We start from the raw sequence: 22050 nt of genomic DNA on the forward strand, positions 1-22050 counted from the left end.
AAAAAACAAACAAAAAAAGAAAAAAAAGAAAAAGAAAAAAAAAAGAATGTCATGATGGAACATTTTATACTATTTTTAATAGATATACATTCTAGATTAACATTCCTTTCCGCCATTAAAATATCTTGTGCCACTTCTGTCTGGTCTGCATGATTTCTACTGAGCAATCCACTGTCATTTAATTTATTTTCTCCTGTGCATGAGATATCATTTCTCTCTTGTTGCTTTTGAGATTTTTTTTTTGGCATAAATTTCTTTGGATTTATTTTCGTTTGGGTTTGCACAGATTCTTGAATTTTTACATTTAAGTCTTTGTCCAAATTTGGAAAATAGTCAATCTTTCTTCAAACACTCTTTGTGCATCACCCATTTGTCATCTCCCTCTAAGACTCCAGTGACACAAATTTCATAACTTTTGTTATAGTCTTACAGATTTATCAGCATGAAATAATACTAAATATTATGAACAACTTTACAAAAATAAATGTGCATGTAATAAATAAATTATTCAAAATGTAGAATGTACTGTGCATGTAATGAATAAATTATTCAAAATGTACAATGTACTGAAGCTGACAAATAACATAAAATAGGAAGAGTTCCACATCTCATAGAGAAAGTAAGTCCATTCTATGAAGCTTTCCCAAGACAAAACCCCAGGTTCATCTAGCTTCAGTAACTACTTAAAAATATTTAAGGAACAAACAACACTAACTTTATACAAACTTCAGACATATTTGAAAAAAGGAAAAGCACTTGCAGTTACCTTTGATGAGATCTGTGTAAACTTTACTTCAAGACCTGAAGGGAACTCTACAACGAATAGGAATTAAGAGACCAATAACTCTTATGAGCCAAGTTCTTAAGGAAATATTAGCCAAGTGAATTCAGTGATATAAAAGATGGCTACTATATCATGACCAAGTGGAGGTTATTCCAGAAATGTAAGGTTGTTTGAGCATTTGAGAATCCATTAGTGTGATTCACTACATTAACTGAAGGAAGGAGAATACACATGCAACCACCTGGGTAGAGTGATGAAATACGATTTGACAGAATTCAGCACTTGGCCTTAATTTTTAAAAAACTTGTTTTCAAACTTGTATTAAAAAGATATTTCTCCAATCTGAGAAATGATAGCTACCCAATTGCACACATTAGTATCAGCAGTGAAATATTTAAAACTGTCTCCTTCATATCTGGAGTACTAGAGGAGTTAGGCAATGATAATGGCAAGAAAAATATATCAAAGAGATAATAAATGCATCCAGGTAAAATGGTCATTATTTACTCTTGACATAATCAGGTACTTAGAAAATAAAAACAATAGAAAAGCTCATAGATTTAATAAGTAAATTTAAATAATGTTGCTGATTACAAAGTCAGTATACATTAAACCAGTTATGTTATTGATATAGTTTGGATGCTTGTCCCCTCCAGATCTCATGTTAAAATGTAACCTCCATTGTTGGAGGTGAGGCCTGGTGAGAGGTATTTCGGTCGGGGGGCAGATCCTTCATCAATGGCTTGGTGCCATCCTAGCTGTAATGAGTGAGTTCTCACTCAGTTCACATGAGACCTGGTTGTTTAAAGAAGTGCGACTCTTCCCCACTTTCTCTGTGCTCCTGCTCTCATCGTGTGATACCCGGGCTCCCCTTTCCTTCCCCCATGATTGTTAGCTTCCTGAGGCCCTCACCAGAAGCAATTGTCAGCACCACACCTCCTGTACAGCCTGCAGAACCCTCAGCCAGTGAAACCTCTTTTCTTTATGAATTACCCAGCCTCCGGTATTTCTTTCTGGCAATGTAAGAATGGACTAACACAATTATGCTCTATCATAAATAGAAAACAAAACCAAGAAAATAATGTTATTGATTTCCTCACATCTTTGCTTTTTTCTTCTACTTTTTTCAACTTAAATTTGCTTTTTTTAATTACTAAGTTAAAAGTTTACACCTTTGATTTTTGTATATTTATCCTTTTATAATAGAGGCATTTAAAACGAAATATTTTTCTCTAATGATTGCCTTGGTTACATCTCGAAAACTTTAAAAATTCATGTTAGTATTATTTTATTTAAAATTATTTTCTAATTTCCTTCTGATTTCCTCTTTGACAAGCCATAGATTATTTAGAAATGTATTATTTTACTTCCAAAAATTTGGGCAGTTTTCTCAATCTTACTAATTTGTAATTTGATAAGATTGTGTTCAGAGAATACACTCTGTATGAATTTATTCTTATGAAAGTAATTGAGACTAGTTTTATAGTCATAGTATTTGTTCTATTTCATGGATAATCTTTGTGCAATGTAAAAAAGTAAATATTCTGTAGTTATCAGATGTTGTCAATTTTTATGTCAATTATAAATGCCAACTAAGTCAAGATGGTTGAAAGTATTGTTCCTATCTTGATTTCCTTCCTGATCTTTGTTTGCACAAACTACAGAGATGTCTGTTGTCTTCTATCTACCTCCCTAGTTCCCACAGCACCAGCATGAAGTCAGAAAAAGTTCTGGAAGGAGAATCACCTGGCAGGGTAAAGTAGATATATATTATTCAGCGAGCCTCTATAGATTGTAATGCATCACACAAGCCCACAGGGCTATTTACAACTCAGCTGGTTTGTCCTTACTCCCTCACAATCTCCCTTTCTCAGCCATGCTCAATCATCCACCCATGTTAAGATTCAGTAGATGACCAAAGAATAAGAGAGGACACTTGTCCCTGCTCACCTAAGTGGAATTCATTCATCTCCGGAATTTGGAATTTTTATACTTTTTGATCCACGGCTGGTTAAAATTTTAAAAATAGGATTATTTTCCAGTTTATCCATTTAGTTTAGTCTATATATCTTTTTGCTCTTATAGTAACAGTGACAATTCTCAAAATTTTCCACCTCCTACCTGACATTATGGTTTATGATTTTTTTCCAATCCATGTTGATAGTCCTACATAATTTACTTAAAGCCCTGAATATTATTCCTTTCTATGGCTATTCCACAGTTTACCTTTCTTCTATCTAAATGTAGGGAATGTTTCTTTTCTCCCCTGTTACATTTTTTATATGTCATGATGGACATATGAGGAAGAATTTACCGAGACTGTAACAACCTAGAGTGGAAATACTGTATTATCCAAACTACTCACAGGGTTACACCAATATATGCTCACAGTGCCTCACACAGCACCAAATGTCATCCTGCAGTGTGCTGTCACTTCACATACTGCATAGTTTTTAGGATGTACAAAATTTTTGTAATCAAGACAAATTAATCAATCTTTCTTTTTGAATCTGGAAATTTTTTTGTTATTCCAAACCGTGGCTCAACAACGACCAATTTTATGTCTCCTTGGGCTCATGTAGGATTGTTCTTTAAGGCAGATGTTTAGAATGGGATTTTTATTGTTTTCATCAGCATGTAACAATTGTATTTTGAGTTTTAATAGATACTGCTACACTGCCATAACTCAAAATCCTAATAATACGAGAGTCTATTCCCTTAGAATCTTCTAAATTCTTGATTTTAAAACAAACCATTGTACTTGCCAATTTTGGAGTGGGAGAAATAGTTTATTACATTGCTGTTTGAATTTGGATTTTTCTGTTCATTGGTGAGTTTGAGCAAATATTTATATTTATCGGCTATTAGAATATTCTCTTCTATAGTGAGTCTATATCCTTTGCCCAATTATCTATGGCATTTCCATGAATTTATTTATTGATTAGTTAACAATTTTTCATAAGAAAGTTACCCCATTGTCTGCCTTACGTGATCAAAATTTTTCCTGAGCGTCATATACTTCTTTTAATTTTGTTATTTTCTTCATGCAAAGAAATCAGTAATTTTCTTCAAATATTTTTTCATTTGTGTCTTCTGGATTTTATCTTGCTTATGAAGTCTTATTTTTTAAAAAAGAGTTATTTTAACAGGTTTACTAAAGCATAATTTACATACTACAAAATTCACTCACTGTATATGTAAAATTGAATGATTTGAGTAAATTAATAGATTTGTACAATTATCACAACAATCCAGTTTTAGAACATTTCTGTCATGTCCAAAATTTGTCTATTTATAGTTAAGTCGCACTGAGACCCCAAACCCTAGGCACCCAGTGATCTGCTTTTTGTGTCTATAAATTTACCTTTTCTAGATATTTCAAGTAAATGAAATCATATGACATGTAATCTTTTGTGTCCAATTTCCTTCTCTTAGTCAACATTATTGAAGTTCACAAGTTTTGTAGTATGTATCATCATTTTGTGTTTTCATTTCTTTTTGTCTTTTTTCATGTGTGTAAATTTATAAGGTACAAGTGTAGTTTTGGTACCTGCACAGATTGCATAGTGGTGAAGTCAGTGTTTCCACAGTATCCATCACCCAAATCACATGCATTGTACCCATTAAGTAATCTCTCATCACCCAGAGTGCAAGGGGTAAAACTTGCCCTGGGAAAACTACCCTCATGTTTATGGTATCTCCCCTGCCAGATGAGTCTATTTTTGCCCCCTTTTATTGTTGCATGATTTTGCCTTTCCTGGATGTAGTAGAATTTTGTTTATCTATTTACTAGTTGAAGGATAATTGGATTGTTTTCAATTTTGGCCTACTATAGGTAAGGCTTTTCTGAACCCTTGAACACATATCTTTGTGAGGACATATGTTTTTATGTCTCCTAGGTAGATTCCAAGGAAGGAGATTGCTGGGTCATGGGGCAAACATATGTTAAACTTTTTAAGAAATTGCCAAATTACCAGATATTTGTGAAATCATACACTCCCACCAGCAACACATAAGGGTTTAGAAAGTCTGTTTGTCTTCAAACATAATTATAATGATGATGATAGTATTAGAAATAACACTTGTCTTGACAATTTTATATTTTCTTATTATATTTCAAGGTTTATTTATCCAGGATCTATTTAGTGAAAGAAAAGAGTTTGGAATGCAACTTACAAAAACTGAAATGAAATCTCAACTCTTTCTGTTTCTAATTCTAGACTCTGTTTTACTAACATATTTAATTAAAAAAATCGGTAACAAATACATTTTTAAAAGTAAATGTATAGTATGTTTTAGCACCTTATAGAGCTAGTCATTCCTTATTCTACTTTTTTTCAACAATTTCCCTGGAAAATATATTTACCTCATAAAATAACATGTCAGCATGCTTGAGTTCTAAAAACAATCCTGTTTGCTTGCTTTTTTGTTTTATTGTAATTGAGTTAATGGCTGATATTTAATAACTCTCTATATATGTGTGTGTATGTATGTGTGTATATACTCATATATACACATATATACGTATACATATATATATACACATATATACATACACACACACACACACACATATATGTATAGACCCAAAACCCTGAATTGAGGGTGCCTATCAGGAATCTATAGGCCTTCGTGTGGAATTTAACTCAAATACTTACAACCTGATAGTACCACAATCTATCATTTCCCTACCCTGAAATCAATTTCTGCTACTCCATCCACCATTTCTTTATTTTTAAAAATATATGATTTTGCTCCTTTTCTTTGCATGTGCATCAGGCCCACTCTGCAAAGGTTGCATCCTGGCTTGTCTGAGCCCGTGTGATCCCACAGTCATTCCAATGTATGAGAAAGTGGGTACTGGGAACACTCTGGAAACAGTTTAGTTGCTCCTTTTAAAGGCACACGGGAAAAAGGACTATCTTTTTCCTGCCTTTGGGAGTTGCTGTGAAAGAATAAGAAACCTAAAGCTGCTGCAAGGGTCCTCCGACCATCACAGGAAAGCTGACGTGCTGTGTGTGACAGAGATGAGCTATGAAGTTCCAGGATCGCTGGTGATGCCACTGGCCTGCTGAGTTGAACAACCCTGGAGATGCCCAGCCTTGGATCTATCAGCAATGTGAGCTCATGGGTTAAAGAAAAATAAAGCTCACTAGATGGGATTTCCTGCTATTAGCAGCAGAATGCATCTTCCTTGAAATATTCAATCCACACATTTTGGTTCTACCTTGTAATTCCACACCACAAGTCTCATATAAAATGAGAAAATCATTTCTTCAACTTAGGAAATGAGGCCTATTTGTTGCAACTCTGTGATCAAGCAGAACAGACATAATTATCAGCTTAATATATTTCTATAGGATTTATACTCTTAAAGGATTTATATGTACTTGTACTGCTACGTATGTACAAGTAACATATAACTAAAATATGCATAAAAACAACTTTTAATTTGATTGAAAATAAAATAACAATCGTCTCTGACAGTGGAGAAATTATGTTTAAATGATCATTACTTTGAAATAGACCTCTGAATTATGTACTTTTAGATTTGACATTTCATAGTGACTCTCAGATAGAACATAAGGAGAACCCTGTCTTCTAAATGCGTTTTTCTCTGAAATCTGTACAAGTCCTTTGATAACACTACATTATTTAAGTCTCTGGAGTGAAACACTATACACTAATTTACAGTTATAAATACAAAATATTGTAGACCGGGGGAAGAAAGAGTTCTGACTGACTTGCTGGTTGGTTTCTCATCTCATGTTTGCCAAGTTTGTTTCAGTTGTTACAGTCTGTTCTCAGTTTTTATGTATTACCTTTTTAAACGTTAGCATTACTTTTTTAATTGACAAGTAAAAATTGTATAGTATATTCATGTTGTACAGCATGAAGTTTTGATATATGCCTATAGTGTGGAATGTCTAAAGCAAGCTATTTAACATATGCATTACCTCACACACTCATGACATATACATGAAAATCATTATTCTACTGGGAAATAATCTTCCCTTTTTCTTTTCTTTTCATTTTTTGTCTTTGGAGTCAAATGGACCCGAGAATATTTAACTCTATCTTTGAGAAACATTTAATAATGTAATGTGTTTGTGGTACAGGGTGAGTACAGATGCACGGGAGGCCATAGGGTTTACACAAAGGGGAGCACAAAAATTGAAGATGAGGCACTGCCATCAATGCTGGGACTTCAGGCCAAGGGCAGGAGCTGAGGAAGCCACAAGGGAGGAAATTTTCTGCAGTTGCTGAACCAGTAGCAACCAGGTCCTGAGAAAGCCCTCTCTTGTGGAAGAGTAACAGCCAGGCAGGAAAGCTTTTCATCCTGCAAAGCTGGGGCAGTAGGTTCTTCCTTGAATGTGGTCATCTGCACTTCAGCTCAGGAGTCCTGCAAAAGACAAATGAGAGTGTTGTTTTCAACCTGGCTCTACTAACAGTTTCTTTTCCCCTCTTTCAAGGACTCAGATGAAAGCATTGCAGGAAGAAGAAAAACAACTTCCTGAGTCTCCCAGAGCCAATAGTTGCGCAGAGCACAGGCCTTTTCTAAGTGGAGAGGAGTTTTGGTGTGAATTGCCTGGTCAGAAATTTGGATCCAAAGTCTTTCCTATTATTTCTGTCTCGTGCGTTATCACCTCTACCATCATTCTAGTGTGTCCAGAGTTTGCTCCTTCCGGTGGGTTTGTGGTCTCACTGACTTCAAGAATGAAGCCACAGACGTTCGTGGTGAGTGTTACAGCTTTTAAAGGTGGCACGGACTGAAAGAGTGAGCAGCAGAAAGATTTATTGTCAAGAGCAAAAGAACAAAGCTTCCACACCAGGGAAGGGGACCTGAGCATGTTGTCGCTGCTGGCTGGGGTGGCCAGCTTTTAGTCCCTTATTTGTCTCCGCCCATGTCCTGCTGATAGGTCCATTTTAAAGAGTGCTGATTGGTCCATTTTACAGAGTTTGGATTGGTCCATTTTACAGAGTACTGATTGGTCCATTTTACAAACATCCAGCTAGCCACAGAGCGCCAACTGGTGTGTTTTTACAGAGCACTGGTTGGTGCATTTTCCAAACCTCTTGTGAGAGAGGAAAGTTCTCCAAGTTCCCACCCAACTCAGAAGTCCACCTGGCTGCACCTCTCACTAGGGAAACCAAGTCTGTTTCTAAGAGAATTAAAAGGTATTACCTGTTGGCTGAAGTCCAGAGTGTCCTGGGAAAAAGAAGATATACACTTAAAAGATATGGAAGCAAATCTGTCCTCCAACACAATGTCCCAGCCCCAGATCTCCCACCTGAGATTTCTCTAACACCACAACCCACACCAACCAGGGCAGAGAGGAGCAGAAACAGACCATGTGACCCATGAAGCATGAAGTGTCTGTCACAGGATCCAGTGTAATTCCATTAGCCTTAGTGGCTCTTCCTTAATTTGCTCCAGGATCTCAAACCAAAGGACCCCTACTTGTTAGACTTCCTCTTGTCTCTGCAGGCCACAAGCTATTATGCTTTGACATAGTAACCATGCACTGATGATTTCTGGATTAGCAGAACATTACAGCCATTTGGGGAAAGAAAGGCTTTATTCACGGCCACTCATATACTGAGAACTAACCTCAGCAAAGCCGTATTTCCTCCTCCAGAAAAGCCTATGGAGACAGCCAGCTACCAAAGGCTGCTCACCTTTCTGATTTCTGAAGTAGATGAACAGCCCGGCCCCAAGGAAGAGCAGGCCCAGCACAAAGCCCCCAACTCCACTCAGCATCTTGCTCTGTGCAGATTCAGACCATGCTCCTAAGAGAGGAAGCCAAGTTTATTGATGTTTATTCCAAATTGAGCCTCTTTAACTGACTCTAAGATTCACAGCTTTGAAAATGGGGAAGAAGGCTGCCCCACAAGAACTAAAATAACTAGTCATTTCCGGAGGAAAAAAAGGATTTCAAGTCACACTGAACAGTTACAAGGTTCAGACGTCAAACTCATTCAAATATTACAGCCTTGATGTAAGGCACGAGTTCAACATCTGATCCACAGAAAGCCTGAGACTCAATGAGTTTAAGTAGTTTATCTAGAGTGACAGAGCTAATAAAAGGCAGAGCTGAGATTGGACTCCCCTAATGTCAGGTAAGCCCCTACACTTCTCTTCCCAGATCACAACAAATAACTCAGATCAACAGCACCAGAAACTCAGTCTCAGACCCAGACGCAGGGCCTGGTGCCTGGGGAGAGCGGGTGTCCCTGACCTGTGCTATCATGGGGAGGTTCAAAAGAGGGACAGCCTCTCCTGCTGGGCAGGCATGAGTGTTTCTAGAAACTATTACAAGACTATCCCCAGTGACCTGTGCTGATGGAGATGAGAACATGGAGAAAATGAAAATAGGATGTGGGAGAGGAGAAACCTGACACTCAGGGATTAGCACAGTCCCCTTCTTGGTGGGTGAGAAATGTATGAAATCAGAAAGCTGCTCACTCCATTCCACTGTGAGAGGGCTCGTCACGCTTGGGTGCTCCACTTGGCAGGTGTAAACCTCTCCACTCTGAGGAACTGTTTCCAGCATCACCAGAGTCTGGAAGGTCCAGTCTCCATTCTGGATCAGGCCTGTGGACACCACCCCAGCCTTCTCTTCCTGGCCGTTCCGGAACCACCTGACTTCAATGCTGCCTGGATAGAAACCACTCACAGAGCAGACCAGGAGGTTGTGGTGCTGCAGGGGCTGGGTCTTTGCAGGATACACAGTCACCTTAGGCTCAACTAGGAGAAAAAAAGGTAGAGGGAATGAGTCACGAAGACAGAGTAAGTCTCCTTGTTTGGCTGTTTGGCTGCTTCTCTGCAAACCCAGGCAGGGTTTGACCTTGACCAGGCCTCCAGCACAGCTGGCCATGTGGCCTTACAGTGTCATCAGCCTGGAATTTAATCTTGATAGTGAGGACCCATTAGATTTGAGGGATGTTGTGAAAAATTGTGTTTGTTTCTTCATAGCTTGAAATTGTCAGGCATTCTCCAAGTGTTTACAAATCTTTGAAAGTACAGAGTGCAGTAATTAAACTGATATCTGAGCCAAGTTGCCCAGTTCAAATCCAAGGTCTGCCTTTTACTGGTTGATCCTGGAAGAGTTTTTTGATTCTTCTGTGTCTCAACTTTGTCACCTACAATGAAGGATAATTATACTAATTTACCTCTTGGGGTTATATGATGATTAATTTACGTAAAATATATAAAACAATGACTGAAGATAGCCTTCAATTTATGAGGTCAGAAAGCTTCTCACTCCATTCCACTGTGAGAGGGCTCATCACACTTGGGTGTTCCACTTGGCACCTATTTACCATCCTTGTACACCATGACAGAAAAATATGATTTAAAGCAATGTGGATAGATAAAGGGACAGAGTTGGGTACATGAGGAAACCGAGTATGAATTTTTAGGAATACTACCGCCATGCACTCACACCTTAGAACACCACAGAAATGGTTCTGCCTCTGGGAAGGTGGGACAGACAGAAATGATTCTCCAAATTTTTACATTCCTAGAAAAGCATGAGTCCTAAAGCAGAGAGAAGGATTAAGGAACATCATTTTAGTTTTGAAAGTTCTTACATTTACATTTAGCTGATGAATGCATCTCCCATGCAACAGAAGCATCATTATTATTAGGCCTATCATTGTAAAATGATTTTTCTTCCAGAAAGACGTTTGGATTAAGGCAGTGTCTGGAACTCGTTATTTGGGGTGCTTATGCCCAGGAAAATCCCTGACACTAGCATCCTCTCAATAAGTAGAATTTTTTTTTTAGAAGGAGAAACCTGGAGACAACAATACCACAAAATGGTAGATTTAAGATGGATTGTAAATCATTAATACAAATTTTGCAATATATTTTATTAAATAAAAATGTTCAAATTCTTAACATGGAAAAGAATTTTCAAAATCCACATACAAACCACAAACTGGAGCAAATGCTGAATCAAATATCAAGAAAGTGTTAATAATCTTACAGTACAAAGAACCCACAAAGTCACTGAGAAAAATACTAAGTCCTTGAGATATTAGACAGTAGATTGATGTCCATTACCTACCAAATACAATAGGGAATTCTTAGAGCAGTAATTATAATTGGCCAATAAATAGGTCAAAATAAGTCAGAAGAATTACAAATAAAAAATAAATTAAAAATTAACCAGAAACATACATTTTCAACTTTTGGTGAATGTCATATTAAAGGTCAACAAAGGGGAAAGTGAGGTAAGTTGTGTCACAACTATTATATATAAAAGAATAATATGTAACTACTAGAAAACTATTAGCATTATAATATTAACCGTGTTAAAACTTTAATTCAAAAAGTTAGTTTCACAGTCATTTCTACTATGTAAAAACATACATACTAAAAGAACAAAAAACTAGCAAGAAATTTAGAGCTAAAAAAGCTTCAGAGGTGCCTCAGAGGTCTCCTCAATTCCCCTAGAAATTAATCTAATGCTTTTACAAACAAACAGCACACACTTTTATTTCAGAGATTACATGAAGGGTGTGTGCCAGGGACAGTCTGGAACTGGCCTCCTCACATTATCCCAAACCTGCCTTACCCCTCAGCTCTCCTCCCCTAAACCTTCACCCCAACCACACACACCTTATATTTCCCTTCCCTGCATCTCTGAGGACAGGAGACAATCAAGGTCTCCTCTCTCTCCAGCCCCGTGCACCCACCTCCCTTGTCACCTCCCCACAGAGGCCTCCAAGTATAAGAAGCAGCCCCCTCCTGTTTCCCCTCCCACAACAGACACACAGACAAATTCACACTCTACATACACACCTGTGCTCTCAGAACTCCTTGCTCAGGATAGAGAGGATTCTAAATGCTCACCGATGGCGCGCTCTCTCTCTCTTTCTCTCTCTGTCTCTCTCTCTCTCTCTCTCTCACACACACACACACACACACACTCAGATTCCCAGTTTACAGGGACCCAGGCCCCGCCCCTCGCTGCGCTCACCTCGCCGCTGCACTGTGAAGCTCTCACCAACCCCGTAGTTGTGTCTGCAGAAGGTGTCCACGTCGGCCCGCCTCTGCGCCAGGAGGTCCTTCTGGCTGTTCCAGTACTCGGCGTCAGGCCGCCCCAGCTCCGTCACCGCCCGGTACTCCCCCACGTCGCTGTCGTAGCGCGCGTACTCCTCCTGGTTATGGATGCGTCTCTCCAGGAACCGCACCCGCTCCGTCCCATTGAAGAAATGACACTCACACTTAGCCTGCTCCAAGAAACGTGCTGTGGGGACACGAAGGATCCGGTCACAGGGCGGCCTCCTGAGAAGACACTGACAGCGACGCCGCCATCCGGGGCTCCCTGGGCGGGGTGCGGGCACTGGGAACCTTAACCGGCTCCACCCGCAACGCCCACCACCAGCAGCCCAGGGGCTCATCCTCCGTCTTCCTGAGGGGAACGGGGGTCTGGGGGACCATGCAGGAAAACCCCTTCTGATTCCCAGGCTTTTGGGACCCCCCTCCTGCCTTCAACCTGTTCTGGAGAACTCCAAGCAGGAGTTGGAGGAGGATCCGCCAAGAACCGCAGCCCGCGCCGCCTCCTCCTGGGAGCCTCCACCCCAAAGACACTCTCTGCTCCTTCTCTCATCCCACATGCTTTACAGGTTCCTTCAACAGCTCCCACCGCGTTCACCCTGTGAACACTTCCTTAGTGCTGACCTTGTGCCAGGCCTGCGCTGCCTCTAGGAATCCAAGCAAAGGAAAACAGACCTCTCCACTCCGCTGGGGGAGCTTGAAGAGCGGTGAACTTGATGGCCAAAAACCAAACACACAAGAGCTTAGACAGGAATGGGAAATGTCAGAAGTGTGGAGTTCTAGAACAGCGAATAATAGGATGATCTCTATTACATTAGGGTGCCAGAGAAGGACCCTCTGAAGAGTGACAGTTCAGATGTGACTTGACAGGTTAAACAGGTGAGAGCCAGGGGGCAGAGTGGAGCCTGTGTGTCTGTTTGGACAAAACGGGAGGCACATTTCAGGTTTAGGAAATCCCATTTACAAAAGATTGAATTGATGAACTTCTTCAAGAAACTAGAACAAAGTTCATTAAAGCAGAGAGGCTGAGGGGAAGGAGAGTAAAAGACTAGCCTGGAGAAATCACATGAAGCCAGGTATTGAAAAGCCTCGTGGGTGGTGTTAGGATTTTGGATTTATACTAAAGACAATGGTAAAGTATGGAAGAGTCTTAAGGAGAATAAAACCATGATCCCTGTGAATGTCCACAAACCTTCCTTTGCATTTCTAAATCCACAAAGGTCAGATATTCAGTTAAAAAAAACTTGTTTCCGCAACTCGTTTGGCAAATCTCATCTGATAAGGGTAAGTGTTCAAAGGTGTCTCAGAGCTCTTATTGGTGACATGTGCTTCTGTAGTTTCAATACATATAAATATACATACATATATATGTGTAAATATACACATGTAAAACACTGTATATATTTTTGATGTTTTTGTCTTTATGTTTGAAGTGTGAAAATGACAAAAATAACAAAAATAATCCTTGGGTAAAAGTGAAGTGAATAAATAGAAGCATTTTACATTGTGAATAATATCAAATGTAGAATCACTACAGAAATCTGAGGTATGTTAGTGAGAAATAATTTCAGCAGCATCACTATTTGTGACTTACAAGGGCAAGTTGTTGAAAGTTAATAGAGATAGTGATGACCAACAACGCATGAAAATGTTGAAAAATACTGCATACGGCAAAAAATAAATATGAAAATATTGAGCTTGCATTGACTAAATGGATTCAACAATAAAGTGGTTGAATGTATGCAACTATCTAATTGTTTATAATGAAACAAGCAAAAATAAACCATAAAAAACTGAACTCTGTGGTGACTGTATTACAGATGTGAGTTTAGAATTTTCAGAAAGAGCACAGTGTGAACCACTGCTCTCAGCCTCAGTACTATTGACATTTTGGACCAGATAATTCTTTGTTAGTGGCAGAGGCTGTTCTGAACATTGTAGGTTCTCTAGCAGTGTCCCTGGCTTCTACTCATTAAATATCAGAAGAAACCTCTGTTGTGACAACCAAAAATTGTTCCAAACATTGCCACTGTTCCCCAAGGATGATGGGAGGGGTGGAGAACTATCCCTGGGTAAGAACCACAGGTGTGAACCATCTGAAAAACTCTGTGTTGAACAAGCTACTATTAGTTATGGAGCAGCTGAGAATTGCATTGAAAAATATTTGTTGAAAATCTTGGTCCTATGTAAAAAGAATGTTTTGTAGAATTCTGGTCCCAATACAGTGCTATCTTTCCAGAATATGAACTTCATGAGAACCAAGATTTAATGATTTCCTTGCCTTACCAAGCAGTCACTAATCATATCATTTATTGTTCACATCATCTTTTTTCTTAATGTCTCTGCCACTGGTCCACTAATTATCTGTAGTAATGAACCACAACCGCAGCTATTTTATTCCCGTTAAATGCCCCAACTAACTCATATCTTTCAGTCTCCCACTCCCAACAGTACTAGCAGGCATCAAATTACCAGCCCTGGCCAGAGGCAGAACTCTTGGTTTTGTAGTCAAGTCCCCTCAGAAAGGAGGAAACCAAGAAAATGACATTCTCATACAGACAGTTTGCAAAAAAGAGCAGGTCCCCAGACTGTGAGCAAGACCTGCGGAAATCTCCCTTTGCCTTTAGAAACGATGGCAGAGAGGAGTGCACCCTGGATCAAACAATGTCTATCTTTTTATCCCTAAATTATCTAAGCACTTTACAGAGAGAAAGTTAAAAATAAATATGTGTGAAGTTGTTGTCACTGTGGCTTGCATGGTTAGCACTGTAATCCATGTCCATGTGTCCCACTTAGGGTTGACAGATTTGGCAAATAAAACCAGAGGATGCCCACTTAAATTTGGATTTCCAAGAAATCATGGTTGTGTATCTGAAATTCAGATTTAACTAGGAACATGTATTTTATTTGGTAACCCCAGGCCAACTTGCTAGTCAAACCTCAGAAGATGGAGTGATTTAATACTTCTTTGTGTTCTTCAACACATGACCATTATAGACATACAGAACTTTTAAAATGATAAATGCGAAATGAATGAAAGTTTCTCCTATACATTGGAACTAGCAGCCCTTGCATCTCTGTCCCCACTCTAAGAAACAACCTGGTACATATGAATATCAGAAATTCTGTCAATAATTCAGACACAATATAGTCACTGCTCCTAATGATGGTCAAACTCTCAAACTGTAGAATCAGAAAACCTGAATAAAAACATGATCTCTTCTACTTGGGTCAATTTTTACAACCATAAGCCTTTTTGTAATCTATCAAATGCATTTAATAATAGCATAATCCTCACAGGATTTGTGTTAAGTGTCAAATTAAATGATGACTCTTCTTAGCACTGATCACATAATAAACACTCAAATACATTCCCATTTTAACTTTTATGATCCCTATACCTGCAGCTCACATTATTTTTTGTATTCCTTAATTCTAAAGCAATTCATGTCTTCATCATGATTTTGCAATTGTCTTCTGTTCTTCTGTTAATTTCATAGAGAATTGTCATTCTAAAAATATAGGGCAGAAACACTGGTTTATGTCTAATAATGTAGTATACCTAAGCCTCACACAAAAGGCATCTCCTGACATAGAAGAAAGGGACTTTCTATATGCTCAGGTTTAAACTGCAATCTGATTTCCAGCACTGAATTTTTAATACTGGGTTTTACTTATAACCTCTCAATTTTAGATTCCAGAGATGTATGTTTTTAAACACCAACGGGATCATTATAGAAATTGAATACTGAAATTCATAGGCCTGGTACACAGTCACTGCAAAATGTTACATGGCATATACCGATGGCGACCAGATTCATTTTATTTATCACTCCATTCTCATGACCTAGAATAATAACGGGTATATGCTGTGTCACTAATAAACTTTGGCTGTGTGAAATACTGGCTGTGTGAAATATTGGCTGTGTGACCTTTTGCATGAGTAGTCAGCACTGCACACTGGGGCTCTCTAGTATTTCCTCGCTAATAATGACTGAGCATCTCTGGTTCACAGGTCCTCCTCCTTCTCTTCAGCTTCTTTAGCCTTTTCCTTTAGGTTCAGCTGGCTCCCTGAACCCAGAGCACAGTCCTTCCCCGAAGCTCTTTACTCAAAACAGTCAACCTTAACCTCGTCCTCACTTCTACTCACTCTTCAAATTATCCAATCCAGTTTCCTCACTGGATACTCCATTGACTGCAAATATCAACTCCAGCAAACCCAGCACTTGCTTCTCTGTCACGTTCTCACTTCCCCCTCCTCTTGGTGGTAGTCACCACAATTGGCCTCTCTCTTCTCCTTGAAAAAAAAAAATATTTTCCTTGACTTACACGCATTATGTTCTCTTGGTTTTTCTCCAACATCCCTGGGCTCTTTCTCAGCCCCCTTTGCTGGCCTGTCCCTCTTCTTTTTTCTCCACACAATCCATCTCCCTATGTATCCTCTTCCACTCCCTGGAATTTAACACACTACATGTATTGATGCTGCCAACATAAATATCTGAAGCCCTGGCCTCACCGAGTCTCTTAAATGCCACTGACCTTCTGATTGCTCCACATAAATGTCAATAAATCATCTCAAATTTAAACAAAACTTCCATTTCCAACCACTCACTTCAAATAATTTCCTCCCACAGTTTTTCCTGTCTCAATAAACAACACTACCACCCACTTATTTATCAAAACAAAATCCTTAGGAATAAGCTTGATTGTTCTATGCCCTTTATAGTAATTCATTAACAAACTAAGTAAAAATACATGCCAAGTCTGTCCACTTTATGTTTTTCACCGTCTTTATCACTAATGCCCTCCATGAAGCCACAAGCCTGTTTTCCCTGGAGAGTTCCCTGCTGTGATCCTAAATAGTCTCCTGACCACTTGTGAACCCCAACAATCCAATGCCCACAGAGTAGCTAGAATTAGTTTTAAAAATTGAATACAGGCCGGGCGCAGTGGCTCACGCCTGTAATCTCTGCACTTTGGGAGGCCAAGGTGGGCAGATCACGAGGTCAGGAGATTGAGATCATCCTGGCTAACATGGTGAAACCCGATCCCTACTAAAAATACAAAAACTTAGCCAGGTGTGGTGGCATGCACCTGTGGTCCCAGCTACTCTGGAGGCTGAGGCAGGAGAATCGCTTGAACCCGGAAGGCAGAGGTTGCAGTGAGCCGAGATTGTGCCACTGCAATCTAGCCTGGGCAACAGAGCAAGACTCCATCACACACACACACACAAAGCACACACACACACACACAAAAGAATTGAATATAAATTGACTCTCCTTGTAACCATACAGCAGCTTCTCATATCTATTTAAATAAAATTCAGTCCGGGCGTGGTGGCTCACGCCTGTAATCCCAGCACTTTGGGAGGCCAAGGCAGACAGATTATCTGAGGTCAGGAATTCGAGACCAGCCTGGTCAACATGGTGATACCCCAACTCTACTAAGAATACAAAAAAAATTAGTCAGGTATGGTGGTGGGTGCCTGTAATCCCAGCTACTTGGGAAGCTGAGGCAGGAGAATCACTTGAACCAGGGAGGCGAAGGTTGCAGCAAGCCGAGATTGCACCATTGCACTCCAGCCTGGGCAACAAGAACGAAACTCCGTCTCAAAAAAAAATAAAATAAAATAGACCGGGCGTGGTGGCTCACGCCTGTAATCCCAGCACTTTGGGAGGCCGAGGCGGGCGGATCACGGGGTCAGGAGATGGAGACCATACTGGCTAACACGGTGAAATCCCATTACTACTAAAAACACAAAAAATTAGCCAAGCGTGGTAGCAGGCACGTGTAGTCCCAGCTACTCGGGAGGCTGAGGCGGGAGAATGGCGTGAAATCCAGGAGGTGGAGCTTGCAGTGAGCCGAGATCGCGCCACTGCACTCCAGCCTGGGCGACAAAGCGAGACTCCATCTCAAAATAAATAAATAAATAAATAAATAAATTAATTAATTAATTAAATAAAAAAAAAATTCAAATTTTTTACCGTGGACATCAGAGCCTAATATGATGAGGCTCCTGACTTCCTCTCTGTCCTGCCTCTTCTTCTGCCTCTCCATTTCCTTGCTTTCTATACCTCAGCCCCTCTAGCCTTCTTTCTCTCCCTCCACATAATTTCCCACACCAGGGCTTCCCCAATTCGGTCTCCCTGGAAATTTCGTCCCTTAGATCTTCACCACTGTCTACTTATTTTGTTGTCTCAGCTGAATGTCACTTTCTCAGGTAGAGCTCCCTAAACATATGAACTAATGTAGGTGAATCCATTTCTCTCTTTTTCACAAACCTGATGTCTGTTCTTCAGTGCACTATGACTCTCTAACATTATCTTCTTTGTGAAATGCTTATTGGGTTAGTGTCTGCCTCCTCTACTCTTGTGTAACTTCCATGAGAGTCGGGACCCTCTCTATCTTACTCAAATAGAATGATTTGAACCTAGAATGGAGCCCAGTACACAGTAGCTGCTGAGAAAAATAAGTGCGGTATACATGAATAAACCAGGGTATGGGAACTGATCACTGTGGGGATCCTGGAAAGCAAGAAGGGGCTCAAGCTCCAGCACTCTTTCATTTTGATGTCACACTAGACCCCTTCTCTTCCCAGTGAGAAATACAGGCAAACTTCTTCTTTCTCCTCCTTCTAGTTGGAAGAAGAATTCATAGATAAAGAAACAGTGATTTAAGGAAAAGGAAATTTTTTTATTGAGAGTCATCTCTTTTTGCCTGGGCACAGTGGCTCACATCTATAATCCTAGCACATTGGGAGGCCAAGGCAGGAGGATTGCTTGAGTCCAGCAGTTTAAGACCAGCCTGGGCAACATGGCAAAATCTCATCTCTACCAAAATTACAAAAATTAGCTGGGCGTGGTTGCCTGCCTGTATTCCCAGCTACTCTGGAGCCTGAGGAGGGAGGATCGCTTGAGCGTGGGAGGCAGAGGTTGCAGTGAGCCTCGATCACACCACTGAGCTACAGCCTGGGTGACAGAGCCAGGCCCTATCTCAAAAAGAAAAAAACTATCTCTTTCAATGGATCTCATAGTGCTAAGGATCTGTGCAAGCTTTAGAGATTTCTGGAAATGATGACAACATAGCTGGGGAAAAATAGAGAGAAACTGGAGGAAGAGGTAAGCAGACATGGCTAATTAAGGAAAGCTGAGGGCATGATGGGTGAACCCAGGAAATTTAGGACAAGACCCCAGTAAGACAATGAGTTCCCAGGACTTGCTCATTGACTTTCAGCCCTATGGGATGTGAACAATGTCCGCATTGTCTCGGTAACCCCACACAGAGCATACAGTTTGAACATTATTAAACTTCTGATATTTGATTATTTTTTACTTACAAAAATAGAATTTCATATAATTTATACTACATTAGTTAAATCTCTTCTGTCATGTCTAGTTAGAGCACGTAGGAGACGTAGGAGAAACAAGTATAGAAAGGTTAAAAAAGATTCATAATAAACACTAACTTGGGCCAGTTTTTCAGAGGATGCCTTAAGTTCTTTAGGCACCAAAGAATACCTCATAAATGCTCTGTATCTGTAAGGTGACTCCAAGTACTAAAGATCTCAGCTTCACTTCCAGGGATTTTTCCCCATAAGAAAGAAAGAGCACTAAGTATAACTTCTGCCAGAGAACCTACATACACTACAGGGATACAGGCTTTATAAACATTGGAGTTCAGAAAGAAAAGAAAGGAGATAATGAGGAGGCCACTGGGTCCATCCTCACATATGAGGAAGAGGGGCCAACACCACAGGTCCTGTGGAGAACATAACCCAGGATTGTCTAGGAGAGACCCTTTGAATTCCCTTGACTCCCACAAAATTTTCAGAAAAAAACCTCTTTTTGTCTGACATAAGTCAATATAATAAAGGGAAGTGCTGTATGGGGAATTTATTTTAGCATCCTTATTTCTAAAGCCTCTAAAGACCCTGAGGACATGTGACACAAAGGTTTTATTTGTGGGGATTTGAAAAGAAATGACCTGTATGAAGGCCCCTTACACAAGTCTCATGGAGAGGGCAAGTAGCCAAGCTCCTTTTGTGGTGGGGAAATAATTTGGGATCCAATGATAAAGATGGGCAATCTCTGAAGAATACGTCACAGTTTCTTAAGGGACATGGCCTGAGCACGATGTTAACAAAACTCCCTATTTTCCCCACCTCATAGTAGCTCAGCACCCACAATGTGCACTTACGTCTGGTGTCCCCAGCCAAAGCCAGTGGGGAGCTCAGCACCATCAGTGTCACTGTCAGCGCTGCCATGCAGGAGCCTCCAGGGAGCTTCAGACACACCATGCTGGAGAACAGGACAGGACCAGAGGCCAGAGGAGCAGACAAGTCTCACTCAGGGAGAACTATGAACCCCTTGCTCCTGGGTTGGGTAATCTTGTGTTGGAGAACGAATCAGCATCTGGGTTCAGTAGCATCATCAGTTGCTGGTCAGAGATGCTGTATGAAGGTCCTCTTCTGAAACAAAATTTCCTTCTTTAAAGGATTGTTTTTAGTACTTGAAAGGTTTGAACCAGTTGCATGTAAAGCACTTTAATTGGGGCGCTATTGTGAGCCAGCTCTGTGCTGGTCAGTGATGTGTTCACAAGTTTGAGCCTTGTAAGAGCATTCGTTTCCCGCTTGACAAGAGAACTGTTTGCAGGAGTGAGTGTGTGAGTGTGTTTAGGAGTAAGGGAGATGGAGGGAACATGGTTGCAAATCAGGAGACCTTTAATCTGGTCCTGTTGCACTATATCTTACTGTTGTAGATTTGGGAAAATTACTTCATGTCTCCCAGTTGAAATGAAGGCACTGTGATCTTTCAGGTCTTTCAATACTGGAAAATGCTGTGATTCTGCAGATGCCTCAAGGAGCAGCAGCCCCTGGGTATCTGATGATAAGACAGAATGACAGCTGTTGACTGGAGAGTGTAATCTATACCTATTTACAGGTAGAGATGTCTCTAATAAGTTAAAGGAAATTGAAAGTTAGTTAATAATTTAATCTTAGTAAAAAGAATTTTTCAAGTGTATCTCCTGATGCTGCCCCCAAGTTTAGTGGCACCTCCAGAACACACACAGACAAAGGGCTTGCAGGGGCCACCTACGTGCAATGGAGGGTCTGAAGGTGCCTTTGTATAGCACTTCCCCTAACAATGTGATAAGGTCAACTGTGCAATCCAAGTATTCAGGGGTCTGAGAGATCAATCAAGGACTCAAAGTCAGCTGTTGACGGAACAACTCTGTTTTAAAATAATTAATATTTTATGTGAAGAGTGTTCAATCCCTCATTCCTGGTTCCCATTAGGATTTCCTCATTTGACTGAGGCTATGGCCCTTTACTATTCCACTTCTCTTGTTTTATTGTAAGGGAATACATAAGAAGACTTTGCTGGCAGGACGCAGTGGGTCATGCCTGTAATCCCAGCACTTTGGGAGGCCGAGGCGGGCAGATCACTTGAGGTCAGGAGTTTGAGACCAGCCTGGCCAACACGGTGAAACCCCATCTCCCCTAAAAAAAATACAAAAGTCAGCTGGGCTTGGTGATGCATGCCTGTAATTCCAGCTACTCGGGAGGCTGAGGCATGAGAATTGCTTGATTCCGGGAGGGAGAGGTTGCAGTGAGTCGGGAGCACACCATTGCACTCCAGTCTGGTCGATACAACGAGACTCAGTTTCAAAAAAAAAAAAAAAAAAGACTTTGCTAACTAGCTAACTAATACGTTACAGAATGTTCAGGAAACAGAACCCTAGGGAAAAATCTATGAATTACATCAGTTGATGTAATCACATAATTTTAAACATATGATTCTACATTTAGATAGTTATTATGCTTTATATTTATATAAATGTAGCATCTAAGATTCAGAATGGACTTCAAAGTACAACTATATAGATAAAGTTCTGCATTAATTCACACCCTACCACAGTTCTGATAGGCACTCCTTCCTTATGTGCCTTAGTGTTTCTAGGGATGGGATACTCACCATGCTGCAATAAAAATGACTAAAATTTCTTGAGCAATTTTTGAGCATTTTGCTTTGTACTCAGAATTGTATGAAGAGCTTTCCATACATCATATTTTTATTCAATTTTCACATTAGCTGAATGAGGGAAATACCCTTTTCCTCCCTACAAGTGGAGAGAATAAAATGATGGAGATTAAACAACTTTTGCAAAGATGCAAGGCTAGTAAATAGTAACGTGGCCT

General features: G+C 40.0%; 1 protein-coding gene across 1 annotated transcript; it reads right to left on the reverse strand.

Moving 5' to 3' along the window:
- Positions 1-6857: 6857 nt before the first annotated feature.
- On the reverse strand, positions 6858-20222 carry LOC100986750 (HLA class II histocompatibility antigen, DRB1 beta chain). Its single transcript, XM_003829758.5, has 6 exons — positions 20049-20222; positions 11773-12042; positions 9252-9533; positions 8465-8575; positions 7971-7994; positions 6858-7187 (listed from the first exon to the last, which is right to left on the reverse strand). The coding sequence occupies exons 1-6, from the start codon at positions 20146-20148 to the stop codon at positions 7174-7176; spliced, it is 801 nt and encodes a 266-aa protein (XP_003829806.4). The 5' UTR covers positions 20149-20222; the 3' UTR covers positions 6858-7173.
- Positions 20223-22050: the final 1828 nt, after the last annotated feature.

The sequence above is a fragment of the Pan paniscus genome, chromosome 5, assembly GCF_029289425.2.
Source record: "Pan paniscus chromosome 5, NHGRI_mPanPan1-v2.0_pri, whole genome shotgun sequence".
Classification (NCBI taxonomy): Eukaryota; Metazoa; Chordata; class Mammalia; order Primates; family Hominidae; genus Pan; species Pan paniscus.